The sequence below is a fragment of the Microplitis demolitor genome, chromosome 10 (genome assembly GCF_026212275.2).
Source record: "Microplitis demolitor isolate Queensland-Clemson2020A chromosome 10, iyMicDemo2.1a, whole genome shotgun sequence".
NCBI classification, from domain to species: Eukaryota; Metazoa; Arthropoda; class Insecta; order Hymenoptera; family Braconidae; genus Microplitis; species Microplitis demolitor.
This window is the reverse complement of record NC_068554.1, coordinates 16943492-16970264: the sequence shown is the minus strand read 5'-3', so window position 1 is coordinate 16970264 and position 26773 is coordinate 16943492. Positions and strand designations below refer to the sequence as shown.

The 26773-nt window shown below is 27.7% G+C and overlaps 1 protein-coding gene and 2 long non-coding RNA genes across 5 annotated transcripts; all 3 read right to left on the bottom strand.

Moving 5' to 3' along the window:
- Positions 1–993: 993 nt before the first annotated feature.
- Positions 994–4639, bottom strand: LOC103577732 (myotubularin-related protein 2). Of its 3 annotated transcripts, none has more exons than XM_008558518.2 (4): positions 4479–4639; positions 4204–4413; positions 3384–3494; positions 994–2729 (listed from the first exon to the last, which is right to left on the bottom strand). In XM_008558518.2, exons 2-4 carry the CDS (start codon positions 4315–4317, stop codon positions 1032–1034), a joined length of 1923 nt encoding a protein of 640 aa, XP_008556740.1. In that variant the 5' UTR covers positions 4318–4413; positions 4479–4639; the 3' UTR covers positions 994–1031. The 3 variants fall into 3 exon arrangements, with proteins under 3 accessions (XP_008556740.1, XP_008556741.1, XP_008556742.1); XM_008558519.2 differs by having other exon boundaries at positions 3384–3491; XM_008558520.2 differs by lacking the exon at positions 3384–3494.
- A 2454-nt stretch (positions 4640–7093) lies between these two features.
- On the bottom strand, positions 7094–8679 carry LOC128668768 (uncharacterized). The gene is made up of 3 exons (XR_008404416.1): positions 8588–8679; positions 7565–7670; positions 7094–7306 (listed from the first exon to the last, which is right to left on the bottom strand). It is a non-coding gene; the product is annotated as an uncharacterized LOC128668768 (long non-coding RNA).
- Positions 8680–11439: 2760 nt separating this feature from the next.
- Positions 11440–13294, bottom strand: LOC103577734 (uncharacterized). The gene is made up of 3 exons (XR_549426.2): positions 13227–13294; positions 13016–13117; positions 11440–11687 (listed from the first exon to the last, which is right to left on the bottom strand). It is a non-coding gene; the product is annotated as an uncharacterized LOC103577734 (long non-coding RNA).
- Between the last annotated feature and the right edge of the window lie 13479 nt (positions 13295–26773).

Genomic DNA, 26773 nt, shown 5'->3' with positions numbered 1-26773 from the left:
AGTTTTAATATTTATAAATTTTTAATAACTTATATTAAAGATACAAATATATGTGCTACTTTAAGTTTAAATACTTGACTTTAAGAGTTAACTAGGTATGATAGTCTGTATTAAGACTGAATAATAGAAGCAATTTGGTGAAAAATATCTATTTCGTTACGTGTTACAACTGCCCCTGCACTGTGTTACAACTGCAGCCCACGCACGCCGTCATCTTGACCCCTAACTTTAGTTAAATACAGTAAAATCTCCGTAATGTTAACACTCCTGTCCAGGACCATTCCGTAATGTTAACAAATCCTGTCGTCCCCACCATACCGATACTCTTGTCTTATGTGCGCAGGGCTGCTCCATAAAAATGCGTAATGTACGGAAAAAAATACATTTTTAGGTTAGGATTGAATCGTATTGGTTTAGGTGAGAGGATTCGAATTTCCCGCCACTAAGCTTTTTTTTGATTGGTCGCGCGAAAAAACGTAGTAGGAGACAGGATTGTTAACATTAGGGAGAGAATTTTGTTAAATCTAGAGAGTGTAACATTACGGAGAGTCACATTAGGGAGATTCTACTGTAAATTGATTTTTTAATAAGTTAACATTGACTTTTTACTAATTAACCAAGTCAGTCATATAAAAGATACTATCAGCTAACTTTCTGACAGTTTTCAAGTTTACTATCTTAAAAAAAACAAATGGGAGCGAAAAAATAAAATTTTTTGTTACAACTGCAGCACCTCTCCTCTACCTGTATATGTAGATTTATATCTCAAAATCTATCTCTCGAAACTTGATAAATCTATAATGAAACTTAATCCTTGAACCCTAATCTGCAAATAAAACCTGAACTCGTCCCTTAATCTCAATTTTCCTAGAAGTCATAAATTTTTAAAGTCTTACCTGCAAATTTTCTGGAAATCTCCTTCTACGTCTTTACCTCAAATCCCTTTTTTCCAACTCCCCACCACGTCCCCGAAGTTAAAGAATAAAAACATCATTACTCAACCTCAAATCTTTATTTAAACATTAATTACATCACGTATGAACCTGAATCCTCTGGTTCCTCGTCGCCCTTACATTCAATTCTTTCCTACACTCCTCGACCTGTTTTTCCAACTGTTCCTTCTGTACCAACAACTCCCTCGTCCTCTGATAAACCGGGTCCTGCTGCCTCATACTCGGGTTCCATCTGCAGTAAAGTCCCTTCCAAAGCTTCACGTACCTCATGCTCGCCACCGGAAGTAGAACCGTCTGATAACCTGGCGCCCAATACAACGGGTTCATGTATGTCGCCAGCTGCGAATTGATCATCGACCACAGGGATACCGTTCTCTGCTTGACTCCTTCTGCAACTCTTTCCCTCTCGCTGCTGAACAAGAATGTCCCAAACCTGCAGCTGTACAAGTGGTCCAAGATAGTGATCAAAAAGTATTCATTGAACTGAAACGCGTTAGGGAACTGCTGGGTTATTTGCCAGACGCAGTCGATAAACTGGAGGAAAACCGGGCTTCTGTCCGCGTCACTGTGGTGCTCATCCCCGTGGCCGATTCTCTGTGAAAACTTGTGGCCAAATGACAGCCATTCCTTTTCAATCAACACCTCGAAGCCCTTTATCGTTCGGTAGTAAGGATCTAGCAACAACATGGCCAGCGCGGTGAGTTGGACTGTGCGGTCCCAACCATCGGAACAGTGAACTAGAACAGAGGTCTTGTGGCTCTCTACCTTATCGACAATCCTCACTGCACCGGTAAGGATGCACTTGATGTGCTTTAGCCACATGGTCGACTCAATTCCCGAGAGCCAACGGGCCTCGTCAATTGTGGGAAAGCACAATTCTGTTAGCTTCCGCATACTTTCGCGCATTACGTGGATGTTGTGGATGTCCAGGAAGACCAATTCTGCATTCTGATAGGTGTCCTCTGCTTCGTAGCCTCCACCCTTGGCCTTGTTCGCAATGGCATTGGCCATTGGTCGTGCGTCCATTATAAACAATTTGTGGGACTGGGCATTGGCGTCCATTATCAGTTGGACGTAGCGTTCGTCTTCGCGGCTACGCTTCCCAGAAACTCCAACCAGGGGTTGGGCGCAACGAGTTATCGTCGCCTGGGACTCGGGGTGGATCCAGGAGAGAACAGGGAGCCGACCACGGGAACGAAACGCCGCAGATGCTTGGAGGTCTTCGTCGGTTGCTGCTGTCGGGACAGCCCAGATTGCGGGGTACGAGTCACAGATGGCGTAACTGTCGTTTATTTTAGTTATTTTCCACATGTCGTTGTTTACTCCCATGCGCTTTAGTTCCGCAATTGGTTCGTAGACGGACCAACCGTTCTCGGGGAAGTTTTCCGAGTACTCGAAGGCAAAGAGGGGAAGCTTGTGGGACAGGGGAAATGAGTATTGGTGAAGTTTTTCGAAGACGTCACGCCGGGAATGGTTTTCCTGTTTGTGGGCGAATCGGAGGTTACGCATATCTTTGCAGAATACTTCAATTCCGTATGAATTTTCCCCGCGGGAAGACGCGCCACCTACTTTTTCGATCCGGGAAATCACGCCGAGGGGAACTTCGACGATGTAAGGGGTTTCGCGGTCGCTAGAACGGAAGTGGAGTTTATAGTTGGTTACGCTGAGGACACCTCGAGAGGGCCCGGAGTAGGGGCAGAGGTAAGTTACTTCCCGGGCGACTCCTTGTCGGCGCTCGCCGTTGAGAAGAGGTGGCCCGGTGTCGGTTGAAAGATTCTGTAATAAATTTATTTATTTAAATAAGGGAATTTTTATAGTCGTTAGGGGAAGAGGAGGAAATTTCCGGTGGAAAGAGTACTCACAAGGTCTATTTATTTTTGAAATTTAAAGAACTGGGTGAAATGGGTAATTTTTGAAAAATTAATTTGAAAATTTTTTTGAGGTTAGTTTTTTTATAGAAAATGAAATTACTGGTGGAAAGAGTACCAATAAGCTAAGTTTAATTCTAATAATTACGAAAACGGGTAAGATAGTCGTTTTGATCATCAAAGTGAAATTTGAAAATTTTTTAGTTACAATTCGTTTAAAGCATTAAATTTCCAGTTTAATGAGTACTCACAAGCTATACTTATTTTTAATAAAAACTAAGTCGGGTAAAATGGACACTATTATTTTAAAATTGATTGGAAAATTTTTTTTTGGATTTTTGAAGTTATCAGCGGGTAGAAAATTGAATTTTCAGTGGAAAGAGTACCCACAAGCCATATCTATTTAAAATATTTAAAAAGTTTACAAGTAGGACATGATTATGAAAAATTATCAATTTTGAAATTAATAAAAATCCTGTTCTAAAATAAATTTACAGGATTTTTAAAATAATTTCGGGCTAAGAAAGGCGGGAATAGTTTAAAAATTAATTATAAAAATTACCGGACTAACTCTGTCGTCTTTTTTAGTTTCAAGAGCAGAAACAATATTGTTATCAGTAGAAGTTGAGCTTGTAGAGAAGCTTTTAGAGTGCGAAGCTTTTTCCCAACTCTCCTTAGTAAGCGTTTACAAAAATTAGTACAAGCATTGAAAAATTAATTGCATTCAAAATAAAATAATAAAAAATTCTAGTATCTGACACAAAATTTAATTAAATTAATTATTATGAAGTAACTATCAACTTTACAGAAAAAATCAATCAGACCTTTTTTTTAGATAATTAAATTTTCTACAAAATTGTTTATATGCATTTTTATCGTAGCTTTGATATTAAAGCCGCAATTTAAATTATGTTCAGAAATTTTTTTTTAAAATTCTTTAAATAAATCTTTGGATCCGATATTTAAAATTGAAAATTCTGACTCAACTATTAAAGATACGATAAAAATGTACTAAGATAATTTTATAGAGAATTTAATTCTCAATAAAAATTATTCTTATCATTTTTTCTATATTTTTAATATTTAACCCGTTAATTTAGAATTTATTAAATAATATCAGAATTTTGAGGTAAAATTTAAAATTCCCGGCTTTAAAAATTTAAATTAAAATTTTCAGGCTAAATATCAAAGATACAAAAAAAAGGTGTTCTTACAAAATTATAGAGAATTAAATTTCCTAAAAAAAAGTTCTGTATCATTTTTTGAAAAATTCATTCCTTAAAAAGTTATCACCACATCGTTGATTTATTAATTTAAAAAAATTTTCTGACAGATTAAATTTTTTTTTTTTAATTGATTAATTAATTAAATAAATTACTTACGGATTCATGGCCCATTTTAGAATTAAGTGAACTGCTTTTACTGGAATTTAATGAATCTGAGCTCGCATGTTTTGAATTATCAGCCAACAATTCAGCGCTTCCTCGTTTTTCCATTTTTACTTTTTTTTTTAAATTTTTAATTAATTAGATAAATAAATAATATAATAATTATTTATTTGTTGAGATTTTCAATCATCTTGACAGATTTTTCTAATACAAAATATAATAATTAACCTACAATTAGTGAAAATAAATAATAAATTAAAAAAACTTACCACGCCCAGGAAAATTTCATTTTTGAAAAAATTTTTTTAATTTCCGCGGGAAATATTTCAAATTAATTTTATTTAAATAATAGAAGAAAATTGTTAAAGTATTTCAAGTAATTTTTTGTTTAATAAACAAAGCTGGGATTGTCGATTGTCGATTGTCAATTCCCTGACAGACTGGACAGAGACAGAAAAACCATTTTGTTTTTTTTTTTTTGCTTAGTAATTCTAACGCTGGAGGCGCTAGCGGCGAAAGATTTTAAATATTTAGAGCGGGAAAATTTAAAATTTTAGAATTTGTAGGAGGGGTAAAAAAAACCGCGAAATTTGAAATGAAATTTTTTTGATTTTTTTATTCAAAGTCCCATAACTTTTCTGATTTTCATTTAACGATTTTAAATACTTTAGGTATAATACGTGACTTATTAGTGAAAGTTTATCAATTTATGGTATGATCTATTAAAAAGTAATAATTGGTCAAATTAAGAATTGATATATAGATATTAATTAAGAATTGTGTAGCTGGTTCTGATGTCGGGAAAATGTATATATATATATATATATATATATATATATATATATATATATATATATATATATATATTAGAGTGTTTAAAAAAATTGACTTTTTTTCCGAAGAACATTGAAAAATCGACAGAGTATTTCGAGACAAAGACCTCGTTAAAATATGAGACCTTAATATTAATATTCAAAGGTGGCGATTCACGATTTTCTATTTTCCATTTAAATAACATGGAAAAATAAAAATTTTAAGTTTGGAATTTTATACCTCGGCAATGGCTCATTGTACAGATAAGCTCAGGACATGTTTTTGTAGGAAATTAAACGCTCTACAAAAAAAATCTCTTATCGTTTTTTGATAAATCCATCTGTTCAAAAGTTGTTCGAGCTTGAAGTCAAGTTAAGAGTAAATTTCAAGATCATTTTATTTTTCCGGTGAAACTATCGGACTTATCATAAAATGTCATTTTATATTTTTTGTAGACAATTTCATTTCCTACAAATTATTTTCAATAAATTTTTTCGAAATTCTGTTCCGTTTTTTAGTTATTTTCATTTTAATGCCAAGCTCCTAAAAAAAGAGTGTTCTAATCGATTTTAAGAACTTGGCATTAAAATGGAAATAACTAGAAAATAATGCAGAATTCGAAAGAAATTAATCAATACTGATTTGTAGGAAATAAAATTGACTACAAAAAAGATTTCATGATGTTTTATGAAAAGTCTGATAGTTTCGCTGGAAAAATAAAATGATCTTGAAATTTACTCTAACTTGACTTCGAGCTCGGATAACTTTTGAACATATGGATTTATCAAAAAATGATAAGAGACTTTTTTTGTAGAGCGTTTAATTCCCTACGAAAATATGTGCTGAGCTTATCTGTACAATAAGCCATTGCCAACGTATAAAATTCCAAACTTAAAATTTTTATTTTTCCATGTTATTTAAATGGAAAATAGAAAATCGTGAATCACCACCTTTAAATATTAATATTAAGATCTCATATTCTAACAGGGTCTTTGTCTAGAGATACTCTGTTGATTTTTCAATGTTCTTCGGAAAAAAAAAGTTGATTTTTTTAAACACTTTCATATATATATTTCAGGAGTAGGTCGACTACACGGAGAGAAAATTATAGTAACAGTTACAATATATTATGGGAATGGTTCCCATACTGCATGGTAACTGGTTTTTTTTCAAATGTTGATTATAGGAACGGCACCCATATATATTATGGTAACCATTCCTATAATTATGGATATAATTCCCATAAGGTATCGGAATAGTTCCTATGGAGTTATGGTAATCGTTACTATGTACCTATGGTAATGGTTACTATAATATTATGGGAATGGTTACCATAATATTTAGAAATTATAATAATTTTTTTTTTCTATAGAATTTTGCAGTGTAAATTATTATGAAGTTATTTATTATTATTATTATTATTTACAAATTAATTTTTATCTCACCAAAAATAATATTTTATTGAAATATAGTTTCACAAAAAGATTAAGTATACAAAAAAAACGCATGTTACAAAAAAAAAATTATTATAATTTCTAAATATTATGGTAACCATACCCATAATATTATGGCAATAATTCCCATAATATTATGGTAACCATTCCCATAATATTATGGTAATAATTCCCATACATAATGGTAATAATTCCCATACATTATGGAAATGATTACCATAACATTATAGTAACCATTACCATATATGCTTAGGAACTGTTACAATGTGGTTATAGGATTGGTTCCTATTTGCTTATGGGAACTATTCCTATGAGTATGGTAATCATTACCATGATTCTTTCACATGCGATATGGGAACTGTTACCATAATGATAGGAATTGTTACCATATTTATGGAAACCTTCCCAAAAAGTATGGGTCTATATCCCATAATCCCAAGTAATCATTACCATAACGGTATGGGAGGATATTTCATAAACGTACTAGGAGCAGTTCCTTTAATTTTTTCTCCGTGTAGTTCGGTATAAAATTTCATTAAATATTGATAGGGAAATTTCATAGAAGGTTATGAAATAGTTTTTTCACAAGTGAAATTACTTATTTATTCTTTTTTCATTATTATGCAATCATATTTGTTCACATAATTGATACAATTTTTTTTTTATTTTTTGGTAATGTGACATATTGTCAAATTTTATTTATTTACTTTCTTGTTCTATTTCCCAGGACCCATATTGACGTGCGAGTATTTTACGCAATTCCCTTGAAACCAGTATCCCATATTACATTCATAGTTACTGCAGCAGTCGTAGCCTTGCTGTGGATGACACTGTAGCAATAAAATTGAATAAATATAAAAACCTATTAATTTACTCTTTTTCTATTATTTTTTTAGTTTCTTGTCACTATAACCTGTGTAGACTGAATTAAAAACAATAATTTTTAATATCCTATATTTCCTGTTTAGAATTCTAAGATTTGAATCGACTTTGATACGAAATTGAATCTTTCACAATTAAAAAAAAAAAACATTCTTTCATATTTATTATAGCTGTTTATTTATCACAGTAGTGTGATATTTTCTTACCCATTTGCCTTGACATCCTTCAACTGCACTGGCATAGAGGCCAACAAATATGAAGATAGCTAACAATAAAATTTTTCTTGACATTTTCGATTATTCTCAGTCTGAGCTGTAAAAATATAATAATTAATTTTATTAATCATTACGACTTCTGAAACAGAGATGATACGTTTAAAAGTTAAGACAGTTTTGTAAACAATTAAATTATCCAAAGAAAATTTCACAACTTTTTCTCTCAAACCCTAGTAGAAATAATCGAGGGTCGCCTAGATTACAAAGTAGGCCCTCGCTATTGATATCGAGGCAAAACTACAAATCGCGCCACCTACAACTCATGCGTAAGTTTTGCTTGAACCAATATCCGTGTATATTAGCATGTTTATTTTATTATACATAGTGAATAACCTATTATATCTCAGTGTATAAATAAATACTTAATTTTAATAATCGATGCAATTAAAAGACTCGATAATTGTCATTTAGATGATTCGTTAAAAATATTACAATATAGTGTACTTCCAGAAAAATATGTGATATCAAATCAATAAATAGTAATGATAGTTAATTAATGATATTAATGATGTGAAGAAATAATAAATTTAATATAACCATAATTAATAAATGTTAAAATATTCAAATTTTGAAATATTGAAAAAAAAAAATTTATAATGTATTGTTTTTTAAAATATTCGTATCATAAAAAAATTTTTAAATTATTTAGATCATCAATAATTATTATATTTAAAAGAAGTTATGTAACTATCACAAATAATTGCTATTTAAATTTTTTAAAATAATAATTTATAATAGTTTATTTGTACTTAATCAATATATAACCTACAATTTAAAATCATGAGTTAGTATCGCCATTTTTTATTTGAGTCCTAGGCAAACGAGCCAGGCGGTAGCCAGCGTCTCGAATTCATTTCTACTAGAGGAATTGAATAAATTATAAGCTACTTAAATTATTAAAAAAAAAAAAACATTAATGTCACTCGATACTTTAATAAAATAATTTATAATTACCTAATCGAATACGTGCACAGTCTGCAGCAACGTCTAATTGTTGTGATATCGAGTGAAAAATTTCTATCATATTTATAGTCTATACGTTTTTCGTAACTCCAGAGAGATTTGGTGCTTTGAGAGTTTTTTAGTACAATATCAATCTCTTGACACTTGAACTCTTTAATACATAGCAAAGTTAAATTACATTGTATAACGTAAACTACAAATAAGAGTTTATCGAAAATTTTTATTTAATAAGCTCAAGTTTAAATCAAACATGAAACTTGTTATTTTAAATAATATGACAAACAAAATGATATGAAAATATTTTAGCACTAAGGCGAAATCTTATCTTACAATTTTTCTCGTAGAGGCTATTGAAGACTGCACGGAGAGAAAAGAATAGTAATGATTACTATGCTACATAGTAACCAGAATCATATTCTTGAAAATGGTTAATAATACTATATGAAATAGGATTTATTACTATTTTTAACTTCCCGCCAAGAAAATTGCAAATTTTCAAAAATTCGCGAAGTTATTGGTTTCAGTCCGATTTTCGAAAATCGAATTTCTGAGAAATCTTGACGTTTTGAGGTTCTAAGAAGCTATTCTGACTAAATTCAAGATGATGTCCGAGTGTATGTATGTATGTAAATATCTGTTACTTTTGAACGGATGAACCGATTTTAATTTTCAAGGTGTCATTCGTCGCGGCTTGTCAATATCTAAAAGCTGAAAAAATTGAGTTTGATCGGCAGGGCTCGTTCAGAGATATTCCAAAAATAAACTTTTTTCAAAAATGTTTTTTTTGGATAACTTTTTATGTACTCAACGGATTGATTCCAAAATCAACTAGGCTCTGAAGCTTCATACGCCGCGTCGAATGCTACCTCAAACATCAAAATCGGTTAATTTATTCAAGAGAAACCGTTGTCGAAATAATTAAAAAAAAAAAAATTTTTTTAGTATTCTCGAAATTTTTCAAAAACGACTCAATAAATCAATTTTAACATCTGATCAGTTGTAGAACTCAATAAAACGCGTCAATTGCCACCTTAACCGTCTTAATCGGTTTATTTGTTCGGGAGATATCGTTTGAGAAAAAATCGTAAAAAACATTTTTTTTTTTCGAAAGCAAAAGAATACAAAAAAGTATTTTCAAGCTCGAAGAGCTCGTTTTAAACAATACTAGCATTTTTTTTTTATGTTTTAGTGTGATCTTCACAACAGCCAAAATCGTTGCCAAAGTTATGAGTGTTCTCACCGCTCTCACGTAGGCACTTGCAGTCCCTACCGACAACGATATACAAGCCTTTGAAATAACAAAAAAATGTGTATAATTTTGTTTAAACAATAAATTTGTGGAAAAATAAAAAAAAATGTAGGAAAGAAAATTTTAACTCGCACACCTCAGTCACTCATGTAATAGTAAAACGTAAACAACTGATAAAATATGTGTAGTATACTTCATGTCTAATTATATAAGTTCAAAGTTCCATTAATTATGATTAAACAGGGAAGATTTAGAACGTGATTTTTAAAAAGGCTCCCGGGCCAAAAAATTTGATCTACTTTCAGTCTAACTGCATTTGGACTATTTGATCTGTTTTTGATCTTTTATAATAATTTTAAGCTGTTTTAGATCTGTCGTTTTAAAAAATAATTGCCTTACGGGCATACAGAATCTACAAGTTATTGAGAGTGGCCAAAGATTACCCTCGCACCCGACAGGCAAGCCAGGGCATCCCAGAGATCACGTGTCAAGGAGTTTGTGGAACGTTTAATAGTGCTGAGAACTATTCAGTATTCAGGTGCAAGACTGCATTCATGTCAAAGAAAGATCAAAACGAATTGGCGCATAGGGTCCTGAGATCAGAGCCACTCCAAGCGGCCATGACCAGGCTGAATGAAGGCAGCCCATTAGAGGTGATAAGAGTCAGTCCAACAGATATCGACGCGGATCAAACTGTAAATCCAAATGCCGTTCCTCTACCAATGGGTCTTCATTTTAATGATGGCATAGGAGGAAACCCCCAGAGCATACGGACTAAATTAAGAAAGATAATTAGAACTAAATTAATTTTCGAGCTTAGAATTATCTACACTAATTCTTGGGCTTTTAATATTTTCATTTATGGACAATATTTATCAGAAATTTTCAAAGCTCCAAAATTAATTATGTTTTGTTTAGCATTGACTTAGTGTCTTTTGTTTAAAAATGTCGGCAGTTAATAATAGTTTGATGACTTAATTTTTTTAATCCTAGTAGATCTGAATTACAGTAATATACTGCAACGTTACCGCAAATTTGCGGTAAAACACCGCTTTTTCACCGTAAAATACCACAGTGTTATCGCAAATTTTACCGTAAATTGCCTAAACTTACCATCTTACAACTCTTCTTATAACATCCCCCCCCATACACATTCATACACGCACGCAAGCGCATGCGTTTAGACGTCCATCTGGAAATAGACGGAATAGCGTCTGAGGGTCTCAAAATGTCGAGATCCGATAGAAACTCGATTTTCGAAAATCGGACCAAAATCAATAACTTCCCTTTTTTGAAAATTTTCAATTTTATCATACTGAAAAGTTAAAAATAAACACAGCCTAATAAGCATTAATGAAAAGTCTGTTTCTAACCTAAAAGCGATTAAAAACAGGCTAAATATAAATTGAAAACAAGTCTAATATCGGCCTGGATGCGGAATAGTCAAAAACCGATTAAATTATGATATAAAATATATACGATTCAACCTAAATAACTATCATATGATAATACAGTGAAATAAACAGAAACAAACAAAAAGACAGAGACAAATAAAAATTGTGCAATTGGTATAATGTAGATAAATGAGTCATAATGATAATTTCCACAAAAAAGTTTAATCAAAAAATCAAATGTACAACAAAGTTCACAAATTCAGATACTCATATACATGTGCTAAAAAATTTTTATAGTGGCATTTTGTCGTTATAAATGTACTTCTGTATTTTTTAATCATTAACGTTTGCCTTCACTAATTGCTCCATTAGGTATACAGCTACCTTGGCTGAAATATGAACTACATCCATAGAAGGAACAACAACCATAACCTTGCGAAGGATGACACTGAGAAAAAAAAAATAAATTAGTTTTTAGAAATTTTCTTCTGAATTTAGTTGAAAAAATTTTTTATTTCCAATTTTTGTGAAAATATTAGGACTGTCCTTCTAAACCGGCTTGGCTCGTAAAAAAGTTAACTATAGGTTAATTAGCTGGTTATTATATGATTATTCATGGAGCATGTGTGGTCATACATGGGCATACAAACTTTTTTAATAGTCATGCATGGTCATGAAAATTGTTTTGTGTTATCTATTGCATCTTCAGCTTAAAATTTTATTTTATTTGTTTATCTCTACTTGCCTCCTAACATTGAATGACAAATTAATAAAACATTAAATTAGCAGTTTTAACCCTTAGCTAATTAACCTAAGGTAATTTGAGAACCAGTTAAATCATCTAAACTGATGAGCTAGCCACCCTGATTAAGAAAAATAATTAAATTCATGCTCGGAGAAAAAAGTATAGTAAAATTGATAAAATTAAAAGTTAGTGGGGATAGCATATACAAATATGTATTAAAAGTTTTGGAACTTTTGTCCAAAGGAGACATCGGGCCGTCAGGCATAGGAAAGGACTCGCGCGCGGGAGAGCAGGGTTCGAATCTCGGTCGGAACAAGTGATTTTTTAAAAAACAAAAATCGACACCAATACAGATGACATAAATAGCAACAATCATCAAAATGATAACAATAATAATAAAAAGTTAAAAGCTAATAAAAATTTAATTTTATTTTTTTTCATTATAATTTATAGTAAAATTTACTGAACGGAATGGTAAAATTTATTAAACAAAAATAGTAAAATTTAGTCAACACAACGACAAATTAATATGCAATAAAGGAAATTTTCCATAGTTAGTATATGAGAAATTATTAAATGACTTGTTAAGCATACTTATCTGTAAATTAATTTTTCATATAAATCATAAGCGTTTTATGATTATTATCTAAATTTAGTAATTATTCTCATATTTTTTAGTAAAATTTACTATATTTTTTTCTCCGAGTGTTAAGTGCGATCAATATATTAATCGAAAATTAAACAAAAAAAAAACAACGAAAATTAAAATTTTTTTTGTGGTCTCAGTTATTTGTCTATAAAATATTAAATTTTGAATCTACGAGCTTGCAGGTATAGACTTTTTTTTTATAAAGTTTAATTTTGTAGAAAAAAGTCTTATGCCGCGAGCCTGTAAATTCAAAATTTCAAAAGTTATGATAGGAACAGAATTTTTAAAAAATTAAAAAAAAAAGTATTTTTGTGGATTTTATCAAAATTTTGAACAATGGATTAAAACTTTTATTAATTAATATATGAAAGTAATAACTTACCCATTGGCCGTCACAGCCGCCTTGTACACTGGCAAAAATCCCCATTAATACAAAAAGAGATAATAATAAAATGATTTTCGACATTTTAAGTTTTTTGTTAAGCTGGAAAAAATAAATAATAAATTTGAGTAAATATTATTACGATAATGCCAAGTGGACTAAAAAAAAAGTCAGATTTATTTCCACAAAATTAGAAATAATTTATACTTACTTACTAATTACAGAGAGAGCAAGTAGACTTGAGTCAACTGACAACTGGGAATTAATAAGTATACTATGACAAATCGCGATATATATAGTCAGCTTGTTGTCGATTCTATTGCTGCGGTTACACAATTTGCGGTTAAATCTCAAGTTCAATTGTGAAAAACAATTATTTTTAAAAATAATCGCGGATAAAAATATTGATCTTAATGACATGTAAATGTATACGCTCATATAAGATGAATTATCGAATAAATAACCTTGTTTATTAAATGAAATACACGAAGAAAAAAATATAGAAAATTTAACTAAAAAATAAGAGAATAATTACTGAATTTAGATAGTAATCTTGAAACGCACATGATTTATACACGGAGAAAAAAATCTGATAATATTTGTTATTTTTCAAATAAAAATTACTATGCCACCGAGGAAAACTAGAAACGGTCCAATAATATCGAAATTTTCCTTTAAATAAGTAAAAACTTTTTTGCAACTCATGGTAAGAAAGCACGTCTCTCATTGGTTAAAAATGACTTTACAAAGAATATATATCGTGAAGAATGTCCACATTGTTCGTGAAAAATATGACAAACGTACACTTTTTACATATATACTATACTATTGATTAGTCATTAAACGATCCACCAAAAAACCTAATCAACAGCCGCCTCGAGTTAGGACAACGGAAAGCCCCAGACTATAGAAAATCATCTTATTGCATTTAATTATAATGTACAATTCTCCATATGAACTTTGACTTGAAACTCGAGTTATTTTCGAAGAATATCAATATTTTGAAAACAATAAAAATAATCTTAAATTATTATAAAAGTCAATGAAATCATGTTTAATTGTTACTATTATTATTTAATAATCTTTTGCATCAGAAATAATATAGGAATTAATTTTATATTAATAAGAATGAATATTATTTTAGGTTAATTAAAATATTAAATTTAATGTAGTGTCTCTTTTTACCAATCAGAAACATTCTTTTTTGACATTAGATGCAAAAACTATTGTAACGGATTGAGTAGGAAGGGCTTTCTCGCCTAACGGCTCGTGAACCAATCACACTCGTCGAAAGCACCTTCCACTTAATGCGTTAATAAGGTAAATGTCCCAATACCGGAACGGGACCCAATACCGGAACGATTTGATAATCATTATATTATATTTCAACTCGTACGCGATGAAACTAAATAAAACTTTCTTTATTTGAAACCTTAATCTTTCAGTTAAAAAATAAGATATAAAATAGATTTTAGAAAATATTTAAAATATGAAAAAAAAAAATGTTAATTAGAGCAATAGTCTCGGATTCATGACTTTTTCATGTCTCTTAATGGTTTTGCTAAGAAATCAGTCAATGGTCTTAAGCTTATAGAAAATGCATAGAATTACTTTTCAATAATCTTTTTTTTGTATATGCATCTTGAATGACATAAAATTCAAGAAAACATATTAAAAATATGAAAAAAAATAGTATTATTATATTAATTTTACTGTTCATCTATTGGTACACCAAAATGAACCCGTGCCCAGTACCGGAACAGCCAATCACATTAATGTTATCGATAGACATTAACGGTGAGTTTTATTGACTGGCTAAATCAAGTACAATATTAATTATTACTGGAGCCCTAATATTTAATGCAATATGTATAATTGTTATAAAAAATAGATTAAGTATAGATAAACTCTAATTTAAATCATAAAAAATAATTTTTTGTTTTTATTTTTTTTTTTTTAAGTATTTTTCTAGTATAACCTCAAATGATTTATTTTGTTTCTATTCTTTAGTTCAAAATATTTATTTTCATTGAATATTCAATCATTTTAAAATTTTAAATACATTTTACATTATGGGTGTGATATAGCACACACCAGACAAATTTAAAATTATTAATAAATCGAGTAAATAATTAATAATATAAAATTAAAAAAAATACAAATTCAAAAGATTTTAAAATTAATAATGCTTTTTTTGTAAATATTATTTTTTTAATTATTTATCTTATTTATTTATAATTTTAAAGTTCTCTGACGCCTGCTACATTCATACTCGTTTTACATTCATATTATTTAATAATTATTAATATTTTCACCATGAATAAATGCAAAAAATAACTTATTTTATTTACTGTTCCGGTATTAGGACAACCGAATTCTCGTATTAGGACAAGGCTATTTCAGCGTTCCGGTATTGGGTCTTTTGGGTGTCATAGAAAAAAATTTTTTTTTTATATTAAAGTTAAGAAAAATGAACTAATTTAATTATTTTTACATTGGTAAATGTCTATTCTATATGATGTAATAAATTATTTTGGTTTATAATTTATTTGAATATTTTTAAAACGATAAAAATCAGTCATATACCCTTCATCGTTCCGGTAGTGGGACATTTACCTTATACTTATAATCGATTAATCCTATAAATTACTAAATTATGAGTAAAATTACGATCAGTTTTAAAGTACAAAACACGAGCATTCAATAAAATTTACTATTTGATTTAGTAAAAAATCTATTTTAGAATTAAAATTTCACTGAGACTGCTATTGGAATTTTTACTAATCCAGAGTGCAAAAATTATCTCCTTGAATGTAATAATAAAATTTTTTTTTTTTTTTCAATGATATATAAATGGGTCTTACCATTCCAAATCAACCAATTCTTTTTACCCGATCCCCTTCGATTTTGCTCAATGTTTTCTATCATTTTCTACCCTCTATAAGACATTTTTGGGAATTATTTCAGATTTTTTTACCCAGCCCAAAGAATGTTACGATTTTTTGACAAAAACCGCTCTTTTTTTCAAATCGCTAGAACTTTTTCAAAAATTGACCGATTGGGACCACACAAAATTGAAAATTTTTGTTTTCTAATGTAGTTAAAAAAAAAAATACAAAAAAAATTTCAGAAGTCCGGATTTATGAAATATTTCGGTTTTCTTGAAATAACCATCATTTTCTTGAAGTCCGACCCCTTTGATTTTCTTTTTACCCAAAAAAAAACTTCAACTAATTGTGTAAAAATCTGCGCTAGTTTCAAGATGCGCTCCTAATTTTTTTGTATTAATTAAAGAAAAAAAAAGTTTTTTTCGAATTTGGCTTATTTTATGTGACTTTATTATAGAATTGTATTGGCTTCCTCGGGAAACTTCAGAAGTTGAAAAATAAAATTTTATTTGAAAACTATAGGTAGTTATCGTCGAAAAAATTATGATTTTTCTTTCAAAAAAGCAAGAGAAAATCATTTTTTTCACTTTAATCAGAATCTCATTGATTCGGTGAGTCATAAAATTTCACTGATTGGATCAGTGATAAAATTTTACTGATTGCATTAGCGATAAAATTTGTCTGGTACCATCAGCAATAAAATTTCTCTAACTGTATGTGAAACTAAATTTCACTGATACAATTAGTAATAAAATATGACAGATGGAATCAGTGATGAAATTTAGCTGATATAATCAGAAAAAAATGTTTCCTAATTTTACCAGCAATGAAATTTGAACGATTGTCAGTAATAAAATTGAACGAAATTAAATGTGTAAATATTGATTAATTTTTAGTTGTATACGCATCGCAGGTAAGAAATATTGAATTGTCACTGTGACCCCGTAAAAATAAACACCTTTATATCGAGCTTACAAAATTTTTTTTTAGCAAATTTGAAATAAAGATATTTGTTTGTAATTTATTATATATAATAATTTTGTTATTGCTTTTCTAAAACTATGATCTTCTACATTGATAGATAATTACATATTCTTTGATCCTAAAATGTCAAGAGATCAATGTTTTTCAAGAAAATATCTAACAGTCAGACGTAATTTAATTCACAATAACATTATAAATCCGCGAGTTTAAAATAATAAGTTACCTTATTTAATGAGTGGTAAGATAAGAAATTTCATTAGTCTCGGCCCATAAATAGGCATGAAAATTTAAGCTTATTTGAAGAGCTTTTAGATAAATTTTACAGAAAGTCGATAAGTCATAACATTCAGAAAATATTGAAGAAGGAATAAGTAAAAATATGAATTTTTGACATTTTAAAAATTTTGAAATACTATAACCTCTGAACTAATCGACCGATTGAGCTATTTTTTAAACTCGATCAAGGTAATCACCCACCTAATACGTATACTGTTTCAAGGGAATCGGTTTGATATTGTGGCTATAATCAAAGTGAAAACATTTTATTAATATTTTATAAATGTTCAAAACAATTTATCTATTAGATAAAATAGTTAAACCAATGAGTTGTATCGTGAAAATTGAAGGCAATCGAACGAGCTTTTACAGAGAACAAACAAAAATGGGCTATCTCTTTCCGTCTAAAAGTTAAAAGTCCAGTTAAATGAATAAACAAATTTTTTTTTTTTGAAAATTTTAAAATATTTAAATTAACCATAACTTCTAAGCTTACTGGCCGAATGGCCTCATCTTCGAACTCATTTAAGGCAGTCCATAGAATAAGGATACTAAGTTTCATTGAGATCAGTATAGAATTGTGGACGCTATCGTTGGAGAACCGCGTGTTATATCATATATATATATATATAAATACATATATATAAACTTTTGAAGCAAATGTATTTTCTGACTCAGCTCGTCGAGCTGAGTTAAAAGGTAGCAAAATTTTTCGAAAATTCCATTATGAGAACAAATACAATAGTTAGATTTCTATGAAATCTGCTAATGAGACGTTAATTTTTAATCTTTTAAACTTCCTCAGAAAATAAATAAATAAACATTTAAAATAAAAAAAAAACTAACAAATACTTACTAAAAATTATCTAAAATTTAATTGTACTCACTCTACCGCCACATTTATTTTTTTTTTTAAACTTGACTCCGTTCCCGCCAAAATAATTTTCCTCACTTTTAATTCAAAAAAATATTTTATCACAACTACTCACAATTATGAACACAAAAAAAATATAATTAACACTCAACAACAATTTTGATATAATTAATTACTTTTATTTTAATTAATTGATTAATTATTTTCACTGACCGTTAAAATGAGCGAGCACCTGATTCATTTTTTTCAAACTTTCGCTTCTGCGCGCTTTGATTATTATCAGAATTTATTTATTAATTAATGATAATTAATTCGAGACATTAATTAAAAATGTTAATTGTTAATTAATCAGTTTATTTAATTAATTTATGTCTACTGTCTGCAACTGAACGTTTGTCTAACGAACTGCGGCAATTTTGAAATCTGCGCCTGCGCAGGAATTTGAAGGGAGTGATGGGGAGTGATGCAAATTCCCACGTGTGCAAAGTCCCACCTGGTTGGCAGCATTGTCATATAATACTAAACTATAGATGTTGATAAAAGCATTTTCAATTTTATCATGCGATGGTTACAGCTCTTCATTATCAATGAAAATTTTGATTTTAATTTTTTTTTTTAAATCTTTATTATCATTTATTAGATTTTTCTTTATTGCGATTATTAATGTAAAGAAAAAAACTGAAAAATAATATTACATTATCGGTAGACTTTACTTATAAAATACAGTACAGTAATAAAATATAACACTATTAACTTAATTTCTATTGTTTTTTGTAATTTTTTATAGAATTCTTTACTTCCTGTTTCTTTACATCGAATTGATATATGGCATTAAATATAATGCTCCCATTTCTCGTTTTAACTACAAAAAGAAAAATAAATTAAAAGATTTTAATTATTGAATAAAATTAATATCTTAATAAATATTAGTTGGGATTAAATATACAATCAGGAAAACAGGTAATTTTCTTGGGTTACATGTGTAGTTGTATTTTTTTGTTCGTATAGGAAAAATTTCTGTCAGCATATTAATAATATCTAAGCAAACGTAGAAAAAGTTACATTTTTTAACTTTCCGCTAAGAAAATCGACGATTTTCAAAAATTTCGGGTCGAAGAGCTCGAAAATATATCTACACCAATGTTTTCGAGCTCTTTGAGGTCGAAAACAGCGGGAAGTTTTGGGGCTGGCCCGCAGGGTCAACCGACGCCCAGATTTTTTTTTCTGTGTATAATTAGAGAAGTAAAATCTAGTAATTACACACTTTGTTCCACTCTGGTCATTGCTATATAGAATAAAACTTTTTTGAATAACGGCTTCAAAAATTGGACGCCATTCACATGAATAATTTTATGTATATTTTCCTGTGTAACTATCACCCATAGAAAAATACAGTCTTTAGTAATTAAGCTTCTTGTGGCCGGTTCTGAAATAATATTTATCTTAGAGTGAAATTTAGCATAATTTAACATAGCAGTTTTCACGGAAAAAAATAAACTATATAAATTAAGAAACGACAAGTAATACAGTAATAAAGTGATCAGTAAATACTATCATTCTAAATAGTAATTCTTTAATTTATAAATTAAAACGTAAAAAATTATAGGATAAATATTAAAATTTATTGTCTATGCAAGAAAAATTACTATTTGAACTTAAAAAATCGTAAGTGATACTTAGAAAATTGACGACACGTATTATAAAATTTATTATTTGGAATGCTAAAATTCTCTATATTGATACCCGGGTTCTGGGTTATAATTTCAAAAGCTAATTTTTAAAGTTTATTTTTTTCCGTGTTACAGTGGACAGTATTCATTAAATTGTTAATTTCTTTATTTACTTACCATTTTATGTAACAAATTTTAAAGTTTCTTTGTAAACATATTTTAAATGATTGATAACCAATTCTATAAATTCGACAGCCGAGATACTTCCTTTTTTTACTTTTTTCCAAAGAATTTTCACCGAATGGTAATCGAAAAGTTGACAATTGTCGACTTTTGGATTGTTTTTGATACGAATGTTTACCCCTTTGGATGTCGCTATTAATTTCTGGTGTTGATTACATTGATGTCTAACTAAGATGCCTAGGAAAACAATAACACTTGTTAATAGTATATTCTTTTAAAATCAATTAGTGAAAAAGTACTGCAAATCAGTAAATATTTATTAAGAATGAGTCCCAAGTATTTTACTGATGGAATTAGTGATACACTTTTAGACTATTTCTACAATAAAAATTCACTAATTGGCAGTATTTTTTACTGATTCATTTTATTAAAGTGGTAATTCTATACTCCGATCTATTCTCATAATTTGGTATAGAGACTTTATGAAAATGAATGAGTTCTATCAAGAATGTCATGAACCATAATACCCTAATCAAGAAATATTATTTGAAATGATCGAAAACAATTCAAATCGTCTAATATGTAAATATATACTTAGCATGTATTAAATCGATTTTCTTATTCAGGGTACATACAGTTATGAGAATCTATCGTTTTTTTTAAGCAGGATTTGATGGAAAAATTAAAAACTAACGTGTAAACAGCATTGGTGAGGGTTGTTTTATAGATCCTAATTTTGTGTTGATTGATTTATTTATTGCTTCAGATGGATTATTTGTTCTAAATACTTCTTTATCAAATACACTCCAGTCTTCAGGGGGATTACACATTATCCATTGTTTAAAAAAATATGAGAAAAATTTATTGAATGCTTTTGATACCAATGGCGTGGCTGCACGGAAACATCCCAAAATAATTTCTGGATTTCAACTGCTGGAGCAAGAGAAAGCGCCATAATAATTTTTTTAATTTTATAGGCTTCATCATTTTCTTTAATTAATTTTTTTAATCCTAGTTTTATCATATTTTTTTTAATATCCTAATGACAATTAATAATTCTATTATTGTTAAATATCAACAAAATTTATAAAATTGATATATGAGTGAAGAAGTTAAACTGAAAAAAATTATTCGTACATGGGTGAAGTGAAAAAAGCAGCCGACTCGTTGAGCATTAGGATTAGTTATTGAAACAACATTGCGGATAGCTTGTTCAAAGTCCGATATAACAAAATCAGTATTCCAATCCAGAGCGATCGAAGTTTTTACGTATTTTAAAACGTTTAAATAAGCTGCTTTCAGTTTTTCGTGGCATTAACACGTAAATTACAGGAAAAACCTAAACATATAAAATATGAAAAAAAAAAATTTACATAACAATTTATCCTATAGGCCAATCTCCAGTCTCTTCAAATAAATCAGTAAAAAGCACTGCTAATCAGTAAATATTTACGAAAAATCAATCCGATATGCTTGAAACTATTTGTCCAGTGAATATTCGCTAATTGGAGTACTTTTCGCTGATTAATTTTGAGAGAACAAACCATTCATTTTTAGAGCTCGAAATTACTTGTATGTTTAAACTCTAAAGAATGCTATCTATTTTAAACTAATAAACCAATTACAAAAAAGTATGTGACAATCAAAAGTGGCTGTAAATACGTTTAATTTTTTAAATTATTTAGTAGCTAGATTATGTTATTAGCGAAAAATGAGATTGTTTTACATTTGTTATTTACCTCATCGTAAAGTGACCCCAAAATCACCAGTAATTGCTGAGGCTGACGGGTTTTCACCCGAAAATTCGGCTTACACCTAAATGTACCATCGATGTACATTCTCTTACAATGGTCATCAATATATGATACAAATGAAGGACTCCATCAAAGAATTAACGACGCTTCACTTCCACCACCAATAACTATTGTCTCCATTTGAATTTTATGATGAGTTTTAATTTTTGATTTCCTTAATTTGTTGATATTTTTTGTATAGATTTATATTTTTTCATGTGCTTTTCAGTAAAAAATACAAATAAGTTTTTGTTATAAATTTTTTATGACAAATTACAATATATTCTACAACTATTAAGCCTGGTCTGATCAAGCGATCTTCATGGCTATTATTTTTTTTTTTTTTTTATTTTTTAAAATTAAAAAAATTTTGTTCTTTCTATTAATTACTATGAATGCCAATTTTCGTCTCTATTTATTTGTTTTCCAATTCTTTTAAGTAGTTTTTACAATTATTCAGTGTTAACAGGTGTTTAAAATTGATAATTAGTTGTTACGACCTTTACTTTAATTATTATTATCTTAATATAATTACTTTCATTTTTCGCTTAATTAAAATAAACATAGAGATTATCAACAAATTCCTATCTTATTGCTTATTGATTAATAAGATATCAAAGTAAATGTATAAGAATTCATCATAATGATAATTTATACGATTGAAAATTTCTGTTGAAGATGATGTGGGCCAATGTGTGTTGCAGCTGTAACAGAAAAGTAATAAAACATTGACTGTCCAACGCAAGACGAAAAAAAATTTGAAATTCTACAATATATTTATATGATCATTATTGAATTTTTTTTTATAATTATTAAAATACATTTACATATGATTAGATCAGCCACTTTTCTTTTCTGATCAGTAATTTTATTTTTTTTTTCTCGTAGAATAAAGAAAATAAAATAATAATAATTATAAAAATCAATTTGTATCAATATGATTATTGACAAAATTAATAATGATATTATTACTTAGAGCATGCAGTATTTGATTATAACATATGTATACAAGCACAACATTTATGTTTTTTTGTTATCCATATTTTTTAGATTGTCTCGAAAAATAAAAAAATGGCTATTTTTTTTCTTATGAATGTAGGAAAATTTTTATTTTTAATTAAAATGTTGTATCTCTTCAATGCATTAGTATATAAAAATGTACTTGATATTATTGTGTTGAATATTGATGGCATATAAAAAATATTTCTTATGATTTTATGGCAAGTCTTATTTTTCAAAAAGTGAATACATAAAAAATAAATTATTGATTTGCGTATTGTAATTTATAGAAATAAAAATAATCTAAAGGTAATTATAAAGACTTAAACTATGTTGGTTAATAAATATTGCTTGGTTGAGGCAAAGCGTCAGTAGTGTTGGGCATCTTGTACAGTAGGTCTACTCCCGCCGTTTACTCGTGAGACTTGAAGATGTGTAATAAAGCATCAAATGTAAGAAAATCAGTGAACCAGTAATAATTGAGTTTCACGTCCATTTATAACGATTAGTATTTGTATTTTTTTAAAAGTAATATTGACACAATAATAAAAAATAAAAATTTTATTTTTTTTTAAAAAGTAATATTGAAAGTATTAAAATTAACGGATATAAGAACATAAAGTTAATGATAAATAATTAAAGCTTTGGAGTTTTAAAAGACTTTAGGTTCTTTTAATGTAAAATTAACATATATGAGAAATTTGCGTAAATAAAGAAAAAAAAAAAAGAGAGAGAAAAAAATTAAATTTTTTTCAATGTAATACAAATATTTGAATAATGATAAAATGAATTTAAATGAAAGTTAATTAAAATTGAAAAAATAATAATAATGAAAAATCAATTAAAATATAACAGTGATCAATAAAAGAAGGGCATAATTTAGTTATAGTTATTAAGTGCAGTTAAATTCATTCTCAAGTACTACTGCAGTTTACTAAATCATTTGAAAATTTATATTATTTAATTAATAGTTAATTTTAATTAAAGAAGATTTCAATGGTTCTATAAATTATCGAAATAAATGACAGGATTATATATTTACACATAAATAACAGTATATAAATAATCGAAGGTGCTTATATAATGTAAAAAGAAAAAAAAATTTTTTTTTAAAAATATTTTTAATAAATATAAACATGCAATAGTCAACATCAAGATAAATTTTGATACAAATAAGTAAAATAAATAATAAAAGGAAAAGAACTTTAAATATATTATAATTAATTTTATTTTTTCGGCTCTTGATATTAAGACGATGATGAAAAATTTTTTTTTTACATTTTTAATGTTGATTATAATAAAATTGCATTCAAAAAGCTTAGCTCAAGTAGTACCGCAGTTTACCAAGTCATGAAAGTTATGCGCAAACTATAAAAATTCAAATATATAAATGTACTATATATAATTTTAAAAATAACAGTTTCATTTTTAATTCGATTGATTAATAATTTCTGATATTGTCAAAAAGAAAAAATTGTTGGTTTAAAAAAAAAAAAAAATAAAATAATTTCAATGCATAATGAAAAGAGATTACTATTATCACGTTAATAAAATATAGCGCTTTAATATTGTGTGTATTATTTATATTTTTTTTCTTTATTCGATTTTACTAAAAAATTTAATGAATAAAAATATAAAACATATTAAAATTTTTTAAATTAATATTGGAAAAAAAAATTGGACTATGTTGCGTTATAATTGTTTATTGAACGAAGCAAAGCGTAGATAGTGATGAGCTATAGAGAACAGTATAAATTTACTCATGCCGTTGACTCGTAAATAAAAATAGAAATGCTTACAAAATGATTAGTATAGCAAAATTGTTGAATAAATATTGTAAAAAAAAAAAATTTAATGTATGTATCGTTAAGGAAACAAGTACATATTATATTGAAATAACAACAGGAATAATAATACCACAATTTATAGTGGTAAAAAAAAGGCAAAGGAAGAATATCTATTAAGATTCCGATGCTTTTATTCAATAAGAAGTCATTTTGTTTTTTAGATAATAAAATATTTTAAAATAAGTGTCACTTTTATTACGAAACATATATAAAATATATATAAATTTGTTGGAGTTTAAAGATCAATACTAAAATATTATTTTAATTTATTTGTAGTTATTAATTCTACCAAGTTATTAAAAAATTTGTGAATGCGAAATGATGCTTTAGTGTTAAAGAAAATTTTTATAAAATAAATATTGTTTACAAAAAAAATATAAGTAATAAATAAATGATTGATAAATTGTAATTGATGATTAAGAATAAATCAAATGATATGAAATTAGTTTAATTTGTATATAATAATAAAAAAAGTATTGATAAAAAAATTACACTATGTTGGTTAACGATTGCTGGCTCATCGAGGCAAAGCGTTAGTAATAACGGGCATAGTGTAAGAGTAAGTTTACTCCCGCCGTTGACTCGTGACTATAATAAAACATGTTTAATAAGGCATCCAAGTCAAATTTTATGTCAATTGTCATTATTAATATTTATATTTTTAAAGAAATAATAATAATAATAATAATAATAATAAATATCAAAGTATCATGGGTTTTATTTGTAATAAGTTTTATAAGTGTTTTGTAGAAAAAAATCCAGTAAGAATTGACTTTTAATTAAATATTTTTGGAATGAACGTATATGATATATAATATTATATATTGAAAAATATTAAATTCTATGCAGGTATCATTGAATTAAAAAATAAATTTCAATTTTAAAAGGTTCATTCCAAGCTTACATCATAATCTGAATCCAAAAAAGTCTAATTCAGTTTTTCATAGTCAGAGTTGTATGTTGACTCCAAAATCTACTTAATATATATATATTGGGATATTTGGATCTTTTTAGATATTTCTTCATTTTATTTTCTCAGTTAAACTGAAATGGTTAATATTCATTTTCTCAATAAAAAAAAAAAAAAATTTATATTATATATTTTTAAGTATATTATCCAATATATTGAAAAAATATAATGAGCATTATTACTTTTTTATATAGCATATACTTTATAATATATGTCTCGATTATAGTTAATTATGTTGGAATTTATATTTTTAAAATAAAAATAAACTAACTGTTTTTTAATATATTTTTTTTTTTTTATTCTTATTACCAATTGTTCAATAAAATAATATATATAATTCATATTAATTGCAATCCAAACTTGATTGAAGAATAATTATTCTGTATTTTATTAATTCAACTTTTAATAATATTCAACACGACAGTTAAATTTTGCGGCTTATTGGTGAATATTTGATATGAATATCGAAAAAATTTTGAGTATGTAAAATAATAAATATAATAATAATGTTAAATTTGATTTTTTATACGATTATTAATTGATAAATTACGAGCAACCTAAAGTTACTACGTGACTGCCCGAGTACTATTGGCAAATTTATTAAATATATTTAATACGATTATAGTATACGATTTGAATTTAATGTTTATTAAAAATCTTTACTTTAAAACTTACTCCAGAATCTTTTATTTATTTTAATTATCATATAAAGTTAATCAATAAATTTGGAAAAAAAAAAATTAATGAGTTTGATCAAAAAATAATAATTGTTATATATTATGTATTAATGTTAAAACATTTATCTAAAACATAAAATATTGATGTTGAAAACGCTGTGGACCAATGTGTGTTGTAGCTGCCATAGTAGTATAATAAAAACTTTACACGATAAGTTGAATGTTGAGTGTAAAAAGAAAATAATATGGAATTTTAAAGTATATTTGCACGATGACTATTAAATTTAAAAATGTACGTGGTACATATGATCAGATCAAGGTACTTTATTTCGAAAAAAAAAAAAAAAAAAAAAAAAAAAAAAAAAAAAAAAAAAAAAAAAAAAAAAAAAAAAAAAAAAAAACAATAATAATAATAATAATGAAATAGTAATAATTATATTAATCAATTAATTTTTATGCAAGTATAATTTAGGAGAATTGAGAATATCTCGTTATTTAAATAATATATATACACCTTTAGTATAATAATATGAGAATGAATCTAGATAGTCACGATATTATAACTTATATTGAAAAAATATTATTATTTTCTTTTCT

Excerpts from the sequence above, each read along its gene's own strand:
- LOC103577732 (XM_008558518.2), bottom strand. The coding sequence starts at position 4,317 with ATGGAAAAACGAGGAAGCGCTGAATTGTTGGCTGATAATTCAAAACAT. Across the intron at positions 3,495-4,203 it reads CTAAAATGGGCCATGAATCC|GAGAGTTGGGAAAAAGCTTC; the intron begins GTAAGTAATTTA and ends ACGCTTACTAAG. Across the intron at positions 2,730-3,383 it reads AAGACGACAGAGTTAGTCCG|AATCTTTCAACCGACACCGG; the intron begins GTAATTTTTATA and ends AATTTATTACAG.